This window comes from Sus scrofa, chromosome 16, assembly GCF_000003025.6.
Source record: "Sus scrofa isolate TJ Tabasco breed Duroc chromosome 16, Sscrofa11.1, whole genome shotgun sequence".
NCBI lineage: Eukaryota > Metazoa > Chordata > Mammalia > Artiodactyla > Suidae > Sus > Sus scrofa.
The window spans coordinates 24,144,492-24,159,408 of record NC_010458.4 but is presented as its reverse complement, the minus strand read 5'-3'; the positions used below and the strand labels follow the sequence as shown (position 1 = coordinate 24,159,408).

At 34.2% G+C, this 14,917-nt stretch overlaps 1 protein-coding gene across 5 annotated transcripts in view; it reads left to right on the top strand.

Annotated features, from left to right (window-relative positions):
- The window catches only part of RICTOR (RPTOR independent companion of MTOR complex 2), a 140,086-nt gene that overhangs the window by 90,611 nt on the left and 34,558 nt on the right, over positions 1 to 14,917 (top strand). For all 5 annotated transcript variants that reach the window (XM_005672429.3, XM_021076929.1, XM_021076927.1 and 2 more), the window contains 14 exons: positions 531 to 631; positions 3,315 to 3,480; positions 3,772 to 3,873; positions 3,987 to 4,033; positions 6,098 to 6,233; positions 6,637 to 6,836; positions 7,388 to 7,514; positions 8,483 to 8,647; positions 8,815 to 8,891; positions 9,340 to 9,418; positions 11,397 to 11,506; positions 12,238 to 12,325; positions 13,595 to 13,687; positions 14,271 to 14,377. In XM_005672429.3, coding sequence (XP_005672486.2) covers positions 531 to 631; positions 3,315 to 3,480; positions 3,772 to 3,873; positions 3,987 to 4,033; positions 6,098 to 6,233; positions 6,637 to 6,836; positions 7,388 to 7,514; positions 8,483 to 8,647; positions 8,815 to 8,891; positions 9,340 to 9,418; positions 11,397 to 11,506; positions 12,238 to 12,325; positions 13,595 to 13,687; positions 14,271 to 14,377 — 1,598 coding nt within the window. The remainder of the gene's footprint in view (positions 1 to 530; positions 632 to 3,314; positions 3,481 to 3,771; positions 3,874 to 3,986; positions 4,034 to 6,097; positions 6,234 to 6,636; positions 6,837 to 7,387; positions 7,515 to 8,482; positions 8,648 to 8,814; positions 8,892 to 9,339; positions 9,419 to 11,396; positions 11,507 to 12,237; positions 12,326 to 13,594; positions 13,688 to 14,270; positions 14,378 to 14,917) is intronic.

Below are 14,917 nucleotides of genomic sequence, written 5' to 3'. Positions count from 1 at the left end.
TTTGACATATAGTCCTTTTATTTTTTTAAATTTTTATTTTCTTTTAATTTTTTTCTTTAATGGCTGTACACATGGCATATGCAAGTTCCTCGGCCAGGGATTGACTCTGAGATGCAGCTGCAGCAACACCAGATCCTTTTACCCACTGTGCCAGGTGGAGGGTTGAACCTGCACCTCCACAGCGACCTGAGCCACTAGTCAGATTCTTAACCCACTCTACCACAGCAGGAATTCCTATATAGTCCTTTTCGGTAGTTTAAGAAATGAATTTAGTCAGGCATCACTTAAAAATTATAATTTAATGTAATATTAAAGGATCTATGAAATTTAAGAGTTTTATTAATGCAATATTCTATATTTTATATTTGTTACATCTCATCTTTGTTGAAAGCAAGATAAAAATAATAAGTATGTATTGGAAAGTAATTAACTTTATGGGTAAAACTTCAGTATTTAACATTTCTGTGGATAATCTGTAACATAAAATACTCCATTTTTCAACTGTTATAAAATGTTATGTTTCATTTCAGGCAAACACAATTCTTCCTCATTCACATAGCCATCATTTGCACTGCCTGCCAACCCTGATGAATATGGCTGCATCCTTTGATATTCCCAAGGAAAAGAGACTGTAAGTATCAGTTCTAGAGTAGCTTGTGCCTGGTGTACCTAATACCCATTTAGATGACCTTATCTCCTTTAAAAAAGAACTATATATAGATTATGCCTAGGAATTCTTTTTTTTTTTTTCTTTTTAGGGCGGCACCCACAGCATATTGAAGTTCCCAGGCCAGGGGTCAAATTGGAGCTATAGCTGCCAGCCTACACCACAGCCATAGCATCGCCAGATCTGAGCCACAACTGCAACCTACACCACAATTCACAGCAATGCCAGATCCTTAATCCACTGAGCGAAGCCAAGGATCGAACCTGCAACCTCATGGTTACTAGTCGGATTCATTTCTGCTGCACCACAGCAGGAACTCCCATGCCTGGGAATTCTTTAGGGAAGCCTTCAGATGAGAGGAAAATTAATCATTCTTTTAATTTGTATTTTAAGCCACAAAGCATTTTAGCTGAGTAAAACCTTTTCTAGCATGTTTCTGGACAAGGCCATAACTTTCTATCAGATCAGTAAAAATGCTGGAATTGAGAGTTTTTTAGACTCTTATGTTTTGAGTAGTAATTCTTTTTCCATGTCTGAATTATTTCGAATTAAAGCACAAAGACTAACAATGTAAATGTGTGGTTAAAAATGTTGGAATTTAGTAACCCATACTCTAGGCATTGAGTCAGCTAAACTCTTAATACTGAAGGAAATATTGCAGTTATAAAATTTATAAACTAAAGTATGGTATTAATAGCTGTAGCTTTGCTGTAATTCCAATGGTAATAATAGAATATAATTTAGAATTTTAAAATGGAGGCATTTAATTGGAAAGTGATAGTAGGAATCTGTTTTCATTTGGTAAAGATTATGTCTCGTCGAGGGCTATCTTTTTTTCTGTTATGATCAGAAAAATCTACATATTTAGACTTCATTTTTTTTGTACTATTTTGAAATATAGTTCAGTGGCTATCAGAACTATGAATTTGTTAACAGTTACATTTCTCACAAGTGTAGTTTATTAATTCAAAAGTACACATAAGGGCCTCACTCTAAGTAAATAATATTCTGTAAATTCGTTTTAAGTCTGTCAGTAAAAACACTATAATTTAACAGACTGAAATTGTGTTATAAACTGAGGGCATTAATGACCATTGGTTTTGACTCTAGGATTACATTAGTAGTGGTGGCATTCAGCTTTTTTGTTTAATAATTTTTATTTTTTCCATTATAACTGGTTTATAGTGTTCTGTCGATTTTCTCCTGTACAGCAAGGTGACCCAGTTACACATACATGTATACATTCTTTTTTTCTCACATTGTCATGCTCCATCATAAGTGACTAAATATAGTTCCCAGTGCTATATAGCAGGATCTCATTGCTTATCCATTCCAAAGGCAATAGTTTGCGTCTATTAACCGCAGACTCCCAGTCCATCCCACTCTCTCCCCCTCCCCCTTGGCAACCAGAAATCTGTTCTCCAAGTCAATGATTTTCTTTTCTGTGCAAAGGTTCATACGTGCCATATCTTAGATTCCAGATATAAGTGATATCATATGAAGTGATATCATATGGTATTTGTCTTTCTCATTATGACTTACTTCACATTTATTTTAGTAGTTTGATGATGGAAAAATATATTTTCCCAAAGCCTGGTAGACCTAAAGTATCTGGGTTAGATTATGGCCATGAACTTTAGGGTTCATCCATAATTCGAATTTACCTTCAAAATTCTAGTAATAATAGTATTCTTAAAATGATTTTTTTTAAGCTCAGTAAGTTTTTACTGGTAAGTACTTGCCAATCTGAGCAAATCTCAAGGTTTTTATATTTTAAATCCGATTTAAATCTCGTATTTATGAGAATTTGTGAAGTTGACTCTTAATTGCTACCAAATTCTTAAAAATTATACTTTTTATGCACCACAAAAAGGGAATTAAAAATAAATTTTAAAAGAACTCCATTTACAGTTGCAGATTAGTGGGGAAAATAGACGGTTCAGATGATACTGGAATCATTGGTTATCCAACCTCATACCATAAACAGAAATCAGTTTCTTATGGATTAAAGACTGCAATGTGAAAAGCAAAATTTTAAAACTTTAGAAAGTAAATATAGAAAACTAGGTTCCGACCTTGAGGAAGTAGTTTTTTTTTTTTTTTTTTTTAAGGGCCTTACCCATGACATACATAAGTTCCCAGGCAAGGGGTTGAATTGGAGCTGTAGCTACAGGGCTACACCACAGCCACAGCAATGCAGGATCCGAGCAGCCTCTGCCACTTGCACCACGGCTTGTGGCAATGCCACATCCTTAACCCAGTGAGTGAGGCTAGGGGTCAAAACAGCGTCTTCATGGATACTTGTTGGGTTCATTGCCACTGAGCCGCGGTGGGAAACTCTGAGAAAACAGTTCTTAAAATCAACAGACAAAAGGTGCCCACCACCATAGAAGAAAAGAATAGTTAAGTATGTTTAGTTGAGTCTAAATAATGAGTGTTTCTTCATACAAATCAGCAGCAATCTTGGGTTTGTTTATTTATTTATTTTTTGGCTTTGTAGTTGCAAATTCGATTAAATAATTTACTTTTTAGTAACAATCTCTAGCCTGAATTTATGTAAGTTTTAATGGAGTAATTTTACCAAAGTGATTTGTTTAAAATTACACTTGCCTTGCTACAATATTAATTGCATTTTTTTTCTCATTAGGCGAGCTAGTGCAGCCCTGAACTGTTTAAAACGCTTCCATGAAATGAAGAAACGAGGACCTAAGCCTTATAGCCTTCATTTAGATCACATTATTCAGAAAGCAATTGCAACACACCAGAAACGGGATCAATATCTCCGAGTTCAGAAAGATATATTTGTTCTTAAGGTACTGACATGAAGTTGCGATTTTTCATTTCCTAATTCTTTTAAGCACTGGATTTTAGCAGGCATGCACTTACTTGAGTTCACAGTTTTATTCACGCATGTGGATTTTCAAAAGCCTTCTAAGTTTTATGACTAGGCAGTTAAGAGCTGTGTTTTTATAACTTTTTAAAGTTAAAAACATTGATAATGCTCCTTAGATGCCAAATCTTTCTTTTTAAGACTTGAACTTAGTTTTTTTTTAATGTGAGGACAGTTTGTCTTAATTTTTCTTATTATTTTCTGGTGATTTTAGGATACAGAAGAAGCTCTTTTAATGAATCTTAGAGATAGCCAAGTCCTTCAACATAAAGAGAATCTTGAATGGAATTGGAATCTTATAGGGACCATTCTTAAGGTATGACAGCTTACTTCTTGGAAATGGCTTATCTTCATTTTATTATTTATCATAATTCATTAAAATTATATGTTTAGGAAGTGATAAATACGTAATATATTATGTTTTTCTAGTGGCCAAATGTAAATCTCAGAAACTATAAAGATGAACAGTTGCACAGGTATGTAAGAACTGTTTTGCATTTAAATTTAAAGAACTTAGATTTGAATTATATTATGCTTGATAACTACTAAAAGTAATAATTGATGTTTTAAAAACATCTATGTACATTTTAATAGTTGGTGTTCACTAGGTACATATGTACATTTTTGTATATGGTTCTATTTTATAACCGGATAGTATCAGCTAATTCTTTTTCTGGTTATTTACATTCTGGTTTTAGTTTTGAAACAAATGAAGCACTTGAGATAAAGGTGTCTCAAATTGAGGAATATTGACCATGTACTAATCTTAGCCCTTATGTAGGAAGATGGCATAGTAAGGACATAGTGTCTCCCTTTCAAAATGATGGCCTTTTTAAATCTTCCAATTCTACTTTCATTTTCATCTTGGAGGATTATTCATTCTTTTTCCTCATTACACTCTCCTTAACCAAGATGATGCTCTCCACACCTTCCATAAAACATGCTAATGTTCATAGCTCTTCAGGGTATTGTGCTGTTTTTTAGTACCCCATGCATTTTTATGTCTTCCAAGTTTAGACTACCCCACCGCCAGTGTTGATCTCATTGGATAAGAGGGCCTTTACTTCATGTTTTTGAGGGGTTCATATCATTAACATTATTATTATTATTTTATTTATTTATTTTTTTGTCTTTTTGCCATTTCTTGGGCCGCTCCTGCGGAATATGGAGGTTCCCAGGCTAGGGGTCTAAATTGGAACTGTAGCCACCAGCCTACGCCAGAGCCACAGCAATGCGGGATCTGAGCCGCGTCTGTGACCTACACCACAGCTCGTGGCAATGCCAGATGGTCAACCCACTGAGCAAGGGCAGGGATTGAACCCGCAACCTCATGGTTCCTAGTCGGATTCATTAACCACTGCGCCACAACGGGAACTCCGTTATTTTTTGATTGTACTCATCTACTCAATGATATTTAACTTAATATCTGAATTAAGTTTTGAGAATTGTATATAACATATAAATTACATTGCTATAAAGAAGCATAACACTAACTTTTCAGACCCCTTGAGAACAGAGATGAAGTCTGTTTCTCCAACTCCTGGACCTGGCACCTTTATTAGATTGGATTGTAGTGCATGAAATTAAATTGAGGTAATAAATTAAATGGAAGTTTAGAATATAATGTTGAAAATCATGACATTGAAATGTCATAAATTATGTCCATTGCTTCCTAAAGTCAGTTTCATAACTTTTACCTAGAGCTTTTAGGCTTGACTTTTCCCCTAATTGTGAAAAACTGACAAAATCATAGTGTAGCAGCATTTAATTACAGTTACCTAGTACAAGATTATTTTAGAGAGCCATGGGACAAAGTCTTTCAAAAAGTACAATAGAAGAAGATGTATATAAACTGAATTAAAAGAGAGTAAAAAAAAAAACAAAAAAAAACTAACAAAAAAAAATGTGTGCACATTAAAAAAGAAGTGGGATTCCCGTCGTGGCGCAGTGGTTAACGAATCCGACTAGGAACAATGAGGTTGCGGGTTTGGTCCCTGCCCTTGCTCAGTGGGTTAACGATCCCGCGTTGCCGTGAGCTGTGGCGTAGGTTGCAGAGGTGGCTCGGATCCCACGTTGCTGTGGCTCTGGCGTAGGCCGGTGGCTATAGCTCCGATTTGACCCCTAGCCTGGGAACCTCCATATGCCACGGAAGCGGCCCAAAGAAATAGCAAAAAGACAAAAAAAAAAAAAAAAAAAGAAAATTTGTAGCTAGGTGGCGTCCTCATTTATGCCACCTTCTAGCTGTGTTAGTATCTGTATTTTTTTTTTCTGCTAGCATCTTCTCCATTATTTCTTTAAAGCATCTAATGATTCAATTCTTATTTCATGAAGATATTTTTTACAGTAAAGGGATTTTTTATTTTTGGTTGTTTTGTTTGTGTGTAGAATGTACCTAATATGTTTATTAAATTTCTTTCCATTTACCCCACTGGTTTAAATCCAAAACATATTCAGAATCTTATTATATCATAAGCTAGGATTAAGATTCTAAAATAATTATTTGGTTTATAACTTTGTTGCTGATTTTATTTTAATCTTAGGTTTGTACGAAGACTGCTTTATTTTTACAAGCCCAGCAGTAAATTATATGCGAACTTGGATCTGGACTTTGCCAAGTCCAAGCAGCTCACAGTTGTGGGTTGCCAGTTTACAGAATTTCTTCTTGAGTCTGAAGAGGTAATAAGCACTTTGGATATTTTCCAGAGCAATTTTTTCTTTTCTTTTCTTTTCTTTTTTTTTTTTTTTTTTTTTTAACTGAATTTGCCCCTTCCTTTTATTTCTGAATATGCATAACCTGTATTTAGAAACATAGGGAATGAGCCTGGACCTAGATTAGCTATTTATGTGACTTTGGGCAAATATTTGCCTTTTAAAAGACCTTACTTTTTTTCCTTGTAAAATGAAAAACAATACCATCTCCTACAGCACTGTGTTGAATGGGATTACAAAGAACAGGTACTCAGTGATTGATGTGTTATTAGTAACTTCATTATCATTTTATTTCTTGGACTTGATAAAAGTTGATTTTTCTAATTGTAGGCACTGTTTTCCAGCAATATCATAACGTATTTGCTTTTAGGATGGGCAAGGATACTTAGAAGATCTAGTAAAGGATATTGTTCAGTGGCTCAATGCCTCATCTGGAATGAAACCTGAAAGAAGTCTTCAAAATAATGGTTTATTGACTACTCTTAGTCAACACTACTTTTTATTTATTGGAACACTTTCTTGTCACCCTCACGGAGTCAAAATGCTGGAAAAGTGCAGTGTATTTCAATGGTGAGCATTCCTAGCTTCTGTTTCAGTGTATGCCTAAACTTTATTTATTTTTTTAACTTTTTTTTTTTAAGGGCCGCACCCACGGCATAAGGAGGTTCCCAGGCTAGGGGTCCAATTGGGGCTACAGCTGCCAGCCTACGCCACAGCCACGCCAGATCTGAGCCACGTCTGCGACCTATACCACAGCTCACGGCAATGCCGGATCCTTAACCCGTTGAGCGAGGCCAGGGATCGAACCCCCCACCTCCTGATTCCTAGTCTGATTAATTTCTGCTTCGCCATGGCGGGAACTCCCTAAACTTTATTTTTAATGTTAGCAAAAAGAGTATGCTCTTTAGTCTGTGTATCTGTGTTTGATAAGTTTTATTAAAATATAGGAAAAAACTTTTATTACAGTTGTTCTGATGCTCTGAAACTTTTTATGTGATGTTTGTTGTTAAATGCTTTCTCTTAGAAATGCTATTCATTAGGAGTTTAAAATATTTGTTGAATTAATGAATCAATAGAGTAGTTCCTAGTAATCGTCATTATTTTCTTTCTTTTTTTTTTAGTCTACTTAACCTTTGCTCCTTGAAAAACCAAGATCACTTGCTGAAACTGACTGTTTCTAGCCTGGACTATAGCAGAGATGGATTGGCTAGAGTCATCCTTTCCAAAATCTTAACTGCAGCCACTGATGTGAGTATAACATAGGCAATAAAATTGTATTTTTATAACCAATTAATTCAATATTGTATAAATTTTAGTCTAAAAAATTAAATTATAAATTCTAAGACTATGAGATTGAACTTGAAAGTTTATTTTAAAACTTTAGTTCCTCCAGGAGTTCCCGTCATGGCACAGTGGTTAACGAATCTGACTACGACCCATGGGGTTGCGGGTTCGATCCCTGGCCTTGCTCAGTGGGTTAAGGATCCGGCGTTGCCGTGAGCTGTGGTGTAGGTTGCAGATGTGGCTCAGATCCTGTGTTGCTGTGGCTCTGGCGTAGGCCGGTGGCTACAGCTCTGATTTGACCCCTAGCCTGGGAACCTCCATATGCCATGGGTGCGGCCCAAGAAATGGTAAAAAGACAAAACAAAACAAAAAAACAAACTTTAGTTCCTCCAAGGAACTCTTATACAGTGCCTATATATATATATATATATATATATATACACATTTTTTTTTTTTTTTGTCTTTTTGCCTTTTCTAGGGCCACTCCCACAGCATATGGACATTCCCAGGCTAGGGGTCCAGTCATAGCTGTAGCCGCCAGCCTACACCATAGCCACAGCAGTTCAGGATCCTAGCTGCATCTGCAACTTACACCACAGCTCACAGCAATGCTGGATCCTTCACCCACTGAGCAAGGCCAGGTATTGAACTCACAACCTCATGGTTCCTAGTCGGATTTGTTAACCACTGAGCCATGACGGGAACTCCCAGTGCCCATATTTTTATATAAAGGGTGAGAAGCAGCTGGATAGAAATGGAAGTGTTTAATTTTAGCAGCACTAAGAAAATATTCATATCAAGGGCTAGACCATCAATTCCAATCTTTTTGCCCTTTTCAGGCAACAGAACTATCCCAAAACAAAGTTAGGTAGGCTGTCCTAGTGGAGTTTGGGGTTTTGTTTTGATTTTTAATGTTCTTATTAATTTTATAGGCCTGCAGGCTGTATGCAACAAAGCATTTAAGAGTGTTACTGAGAGCTAATGTTGAATTCTTCAATAATTGGGGAATTGAATTACTGGTGACCCAGCTACATGATAAAAACAAAACGATTTCTTCTGAAGCTCTTGATATTCTCGATGAAGCATGTGAAGACAAGGTGAAGGTTCATTATTTTATAATAAAATACTTAGACATGAATTTTTGTTAAAATGTTCAGTTTTTATAGAAAATTACATGAAATTATATACAATAGAGGCATTTTGGAAATAGAGTATTTACAGTCTTTGTGCAGTTGTTAATTTGCCTAATGATTGTTTCTTTTAGGCCAATCTTCATGCTCTTATTCAGATGAAGCCAGCTCTATCTCACCTTGGGGACAAAGGTTTGCTTCTCCTTCTGAGGTAAATTTTAAGAACGTTTTTCCTGTAGTTATGTCTTCCTTTGTGTTCTCTCTCGCAGTGTGTATTAAAGCTGGATTGAAATCTGTAAAGGAAGTACTCTATAGAGTTTCGCTGTTAATTTGTGAAAGAGACTTTTTTAGAATCTTGGGCATCATTAAACTGAAGCTATATTTTCATTTTTTTCCTTAATATTTCTTTTACATTTGTATTTCTCATTTTTTTTCATGATGTTTTCTTTACTGTGGTTGAATTCATGTGCTTTTGCAAAGATTATGAAAATTAATTTGTATTTGAAATTACAGATTAATAATTGACCATTTAGTTTTAGGACAGAGTTATTCTTAAAGTTTTTTTAGCTCCTTAAACATACTTTGTTTGAGATAATTTACCTCCTTAAACATTTTTTTGTGAGACTCAATGTTAAACTGTTTCTTCTTTTAATTTATAGATTTCTCTCCATTCCAAAAGGGTTTTCCTATTTGAATGAAAGGGGTTATGTAGCAAAACAACTGGAAAAGTGGCATAAGGTAACTTTCTTTTGAATAAGTTTCAGTTTGTATGTTTTTATCTTGGGAAATAGATTTGTGAATTTAGAGAATTTTTTAAATATCAATATTTTGAAACTAAATAAGTTAAATATTTAAAGATTCATTTGAAGTCATCTTAATTTCTCCATAATTATTTGTATTCAGATTTATCCATTTTTTAAACTACAGTTACAGAGAACTATTGATTTGGGGTATATTCTGTTGAAATTTTGCTTTCAGCTTAATTGATGCAGTCTACTGGTATAATTTGTCATCCTTACCATCATTTCTTTTATTCTTGAGTTCCTCTTACAGCCCTTTTAAGTGAAACCAAAACAATTCTCCTAAATGAAGGAAGATTATGAAGTGGTTCTACCAAGCAGATATAATAATCTAATTAAACTTTATTTTAGGGTGTACTTTTCATAAATCTGAGAGCAAACTTACTGTTTTTTGTGTAATAGGGAAACCTAGGAAGAAGGGAGTAATTTGAAGGTATTAGTTAACTTCCTATAGCTTTTCTTTAGTTGGTCATCACTGTGGCTTCATTTTGTTTGAAGCATTGTGAATTGTCAAACCCATGAAATAATCCTGATGTAAATGGTTTTCAGATTTTTCCATTATTTCAGATCATTATTTTGTCTATATTGAACCATATTTTATAAGATATTCTCATTTTTAAAAATATTATGACAACTATGGTTATAATTATCAGAATCAGGGGATGGGGAGAGGAATTGGATAAAGGCAGTCAGATGCAAACTTCATTATAAGGTAAATAAACTCTAGGGATATAATGTATAAAATGATAAATATGTTGGCACTGCTGTATGTTATATATGCAAGTTGTCAAGAGAATAAATCCTAAGAGTTCTCATTACAAGGAAAAAAATTATTTTCTATTTCTTTAAATTTGTTTTTATGAAATGAATGTTCATTGAACTTGTGATAATCATTTCAGAATGTATGCAAATCTTTATGCTGTACACCTTAAAATTATACAGTGCTGTATGTCATTTATATCTCAATAAATCTGGAAGAGAAAAAAAGGAAAAATACTATAGCTACAAAGCATACAACTTGAGGCATGAAGTCTTTCAATAATTGGTGAATTGAAAAACTGAAATAGGATGTAATAGTTTTATTTCCTAAATATTTACTGGTTATCTGAGAGATCTTTTCAGAATTGAGCTCATTCTCTTCAATGGCTGCATAATAAATTATATCAATGTACCATAATTTTTATAATCACTCCCATACTGTTGGGCATTTAGATTGTTTCCAACTTTTTAGTTTTATAAACAGTGTGTATTCTTGTGCAAGTATATCTGTTGGATAAATTTCTAAAAATATGATTGTTGAGTCAAAAAGTATGTGAATTTAAAATGTTGATAAATACAGCCAAATTGCTTTTCAGAGGTGCTACCAGTAACTTCTAAACTGTTCAAAGTGGTGATCTTTTGCAGTAAATTTAGATGGCAGTGGATTGACTGTTATATTAAAGAATTTAACTAGACGTTTTCCAAGTTTTGGAAATATTTTCTACATTTCACCTGATTTAAATCAGTGGGGAAAGAGATTTCGTACCTACAGATGCTGAAATCATAGAATTCAGTTAATTTCCTTTTAAAATTTCTAGTGACTGTCTTCAGGATTTACTATTAAAAAGCTAGTTGTCTTTTTAATGAGGAAAAGAATTCACATAAGATGAAAAACAAACTTATTAGCTTACTTATATGGACCCTAAAATATTAATTGAAAATGAAAAAAGTTTAAGCAGAAAGCTTATGGGTAGGATTAATAGGACATTTGCATTCATAATACCTTGTTCTACTCTTTTCAAAAATTTCTTAAATTTCCTGAACAGTTTATTTTTCTCATATTTATGCTTTCAAGATTTGCTAGGTTATCTAACATATTAAAAATTTAGTGAATGTTGTGATAATAGATACAAAATTAAGACAATATTGCCTTCTAGGAATATAATTCAAAGTATGTTGACTTGATTGAAGAACAACTTAATGAAGCACTTACTACTTATCGAAAGCCAATTGATGGTGATAACTATGTTCGTCGGAGTAACCAAAGGTAATAATAGTCCAGCTAATGGAATGATCTGTCACTGGTCCTCAAACGTAAAATTTAAAACCAGGTTATTATAAATCATTATTTTAAAAAGTTCTCTGAGTACGTAAATATTCCTATTTCTTTTTTTTTTTTTTTTTTTTTTGTCTCTTTTTTTTGGCCTTTTCTAGGGCCGCTTCCCATAGCATATGGAGGTTTCCAGGCTAGGGGTCTCATCGAAGCTGTAGCCACTGGCCTATGCCAGAGTCACAGCAACACGGGATCCGAGCCGCGTCTGCAACCTACACCACAGCTCACGGCAACGCCGGGTCCCTAACCCACTGAGCAAGGCCAAGGATCGAACCTGTAACCTTATGGTTCCCAGTCAGATTCGTCAACCACTGTGCCACGATGGGAACTCCAATATAACTATTTCTTACACTAACATAGGAAAAATCTTTTGAAAGCATAGCATTGAATGTTCAGAAATTCCAGTGGCATTCATAACTTGCTGAATATGCTACAGCATTCAGATAACTCCATGCTCTTTGCCTAGTCTGTCTTTATAGTCTTAGTTCTCTTACTATTGCTGAGGCCAGCTAAACTACTTTTCTAGAGAAATTCTCATACCTTTCCATTTCCATATTTTTATTTGTATTGAGGGATTATGTTTAATTCTGTTTAGCATTTTATTATGTTATTGTTTAATATTTTAAATGAGCCAATAGGTATATCAATCGCTTTTATTATACTAGATTACAGCGTCCTCATGTCTACCTACCCGTACACCTTTATGGACAACTAGTACACCACAAAACAGGCTGTCACTTGTTGGAAGTACAGGTAAAAAAATTATTTGCTTATTTTATTTTTTATTTTCAATTAATTTTATAGTTGTATATTTGTTTATTTTAAATAGCTACAATAATAGAAAAAATTAATATTGGCTACTGTATTATATTTGCAAAAACTTCTCAAAAAAGCCTTAAGGTCAGTAGCATAATTGCTTTTAAAGCCATCCATCTTGTAATTGATTTGTTTTGTTGGCAATCCTTAGACATATTACTGGCTTGTGTGCATTTATTTCTCTGACCTATGACCTTTTGCATAGCAAATTTATAATGTATAAAGTAAGTATCCCAATGAAAATCTGAGTTGTTTCTTTCTATTTTGTTGGGGAAGTTCACCCTTTTAGTAAAAGCATACTGAAAAATTGAGTTTCTTCATTCCTCTTGTTGGGAAATTAAACTGAACCTGAAACAGATTCAGTTAGCTTTGGTGAGCAACAGACTAAAAGTATCAGCCACTCTTTGTTGGTGCCTCACTATTCTCATGTACTTCACATAATGCAAGGGGCTTAGGCAAGCAGTTGTTCTTTGAGTATAGTATGTACTACTGATTTTGGCTGGGAGTAGTCTTGCTACTAGGTGTTTTCAGTAAGTATAACCTTTTTGTTTTAAGAATAGTTATAGAAGTGTTTGTGAGTTTGAGCAATAGTAATCTAGTAATTTAGCTTTTTTTCCATATCAGTGTTTACCGCAGGAGCAAAAGTTTTGTATAAATAAACTCTATAGTTTCTTGTATTTTTATACTGTCTGTGAAGACTATTAGTGTATGTATCTTTATATCAATTTTCTTAATTCGCTGAAAATTTAAATGGTTTTCTCAGTGTCGTCTACATGGTATGATAAAATCTAGCTGTTAACTTACTGTTTTCTAATTGAAAGAAGTAATGATAGTTAATGACTAACATTTTTTTGTAGTACTAGATCCTAAGTACTTTGTTAAGCACTTTATATGTAATAATTCATTAAATCATTAAACTTTATGAGACAGAGGCTATCATTATCTCTAATTTAGAGGTTAGGAAATCAAGGCATGGGGAGATTATGTAACTTGTTCAAAGCCACTTAACTAATAGGTGCTAACTCTAGTATATGAACTTAGAGCCCATATCCTCATGCTGCTTCTTAAGAAATCTTACATAAAATTATTTTGTGATTTAAATAAGCAAAAATTACTAAATAAAGACCTTAAATAGATTTTAAGATGCAATGAGAAAATACGGTAAAACCATATTTTTAACCTTACGGTATTTTTTCCTTTTTCCAGAATATTATTACAGAACTCTGTCAAAATGTTCGTACACCAGATTTGGATAAATGGGAAGAAATTAAAAAACTGAAAGCATCTCTTTGGGCCTTGGTTTGTAACAAACACTTCTATAAGACCTTCTTAATTTTAAGACTTTTCCCATTAATATTAAAAAGTAAAATAATTTTATTTGGAACTTAGAATTCTAAGGCCAAGATTGTTCCTGTTCATTTAAATATTATTTTATGTTGGAAAATAATAAACTATTAGTTTTTTTGCTAAAACAAATGGAACTTTAATTCTTAAGTTCCTTATGTGAGGGTTTTTTCCCCACATTTCTTTCTCTCATAGATTGGGTAGCTCTTGAGTTACTGTTGTATTTTTTTATTTTATTTTGCCTTTTTTTTTTTTTTGTCTGCACCTGTGGCATATATGGACGTTCCAGCCCAGGGGTCCAATCGGAGCCACAGCTGCCAGCCTACACCACAGCCACAGCAATTCAGGATCCGAGCTGTGTCTGCAACCTACATTACAGCTTGTGACAACACCAGATCCTTAACCCACTGAGCAAGGCCAGGGATTGAACCCTCAATTTTATGGTTCCTAGTTGGATCCGTTTCTGCTGTGCCATGACGGGAACTCCATTTGAGTTACTGTTGTAAATATATCTGATATGTGATTTCTTTTCTTTCAGGGAAATATTGGCTCATCGAATTGGGGTCTCAATTTGCTACAGGAAGAAAATGTGATTCCAGATATACTAAAACTTGCAAAACAATGTGAAGTTCTTTCTGTCAGAGGGTGTGTCATTTAACTCAGAAATCTTTCTAAGTATATACTCTTGTTCACAAATGAGTGTGAAGAAGAATATTTTATGATTGTGATTACTCAGTGCATTGAATTGAACATTTTTAGGTGCTCTTTGTTTAATAATATTTTATTTTTGTCATTATAATATTGAGATTTACCTTGCAAGTTAACAGTGAAAGTATAGTGTGTCCAAATAGTCCAGTAGTCCATTAGCCCACATATTCCAAATTTATCCCAGAAAAGCTAATATATACTTTTCTTTCTTTTTTTTTAGGGCCACACCAGTGGCATATGGATGTGTTCTCAGGCTGGGGGTTGAATCAGAGCGGTAGTTGCTGTCCTACACCACAGCCACAGCAATGTGGGATCCAAGCTGTGTCTGCCAGCTACACCAGAGCTCTCATGTCAATGCCAAATCCTTAACCCACTGAGCGAGGCCAGGGACCAAACCTAATGTCCTCATGGATGCTAGTCAGATTCGTTTCTGCTGAGCCACAATGGGAACTCCTATATTTTTCTTTTAAGTTATTT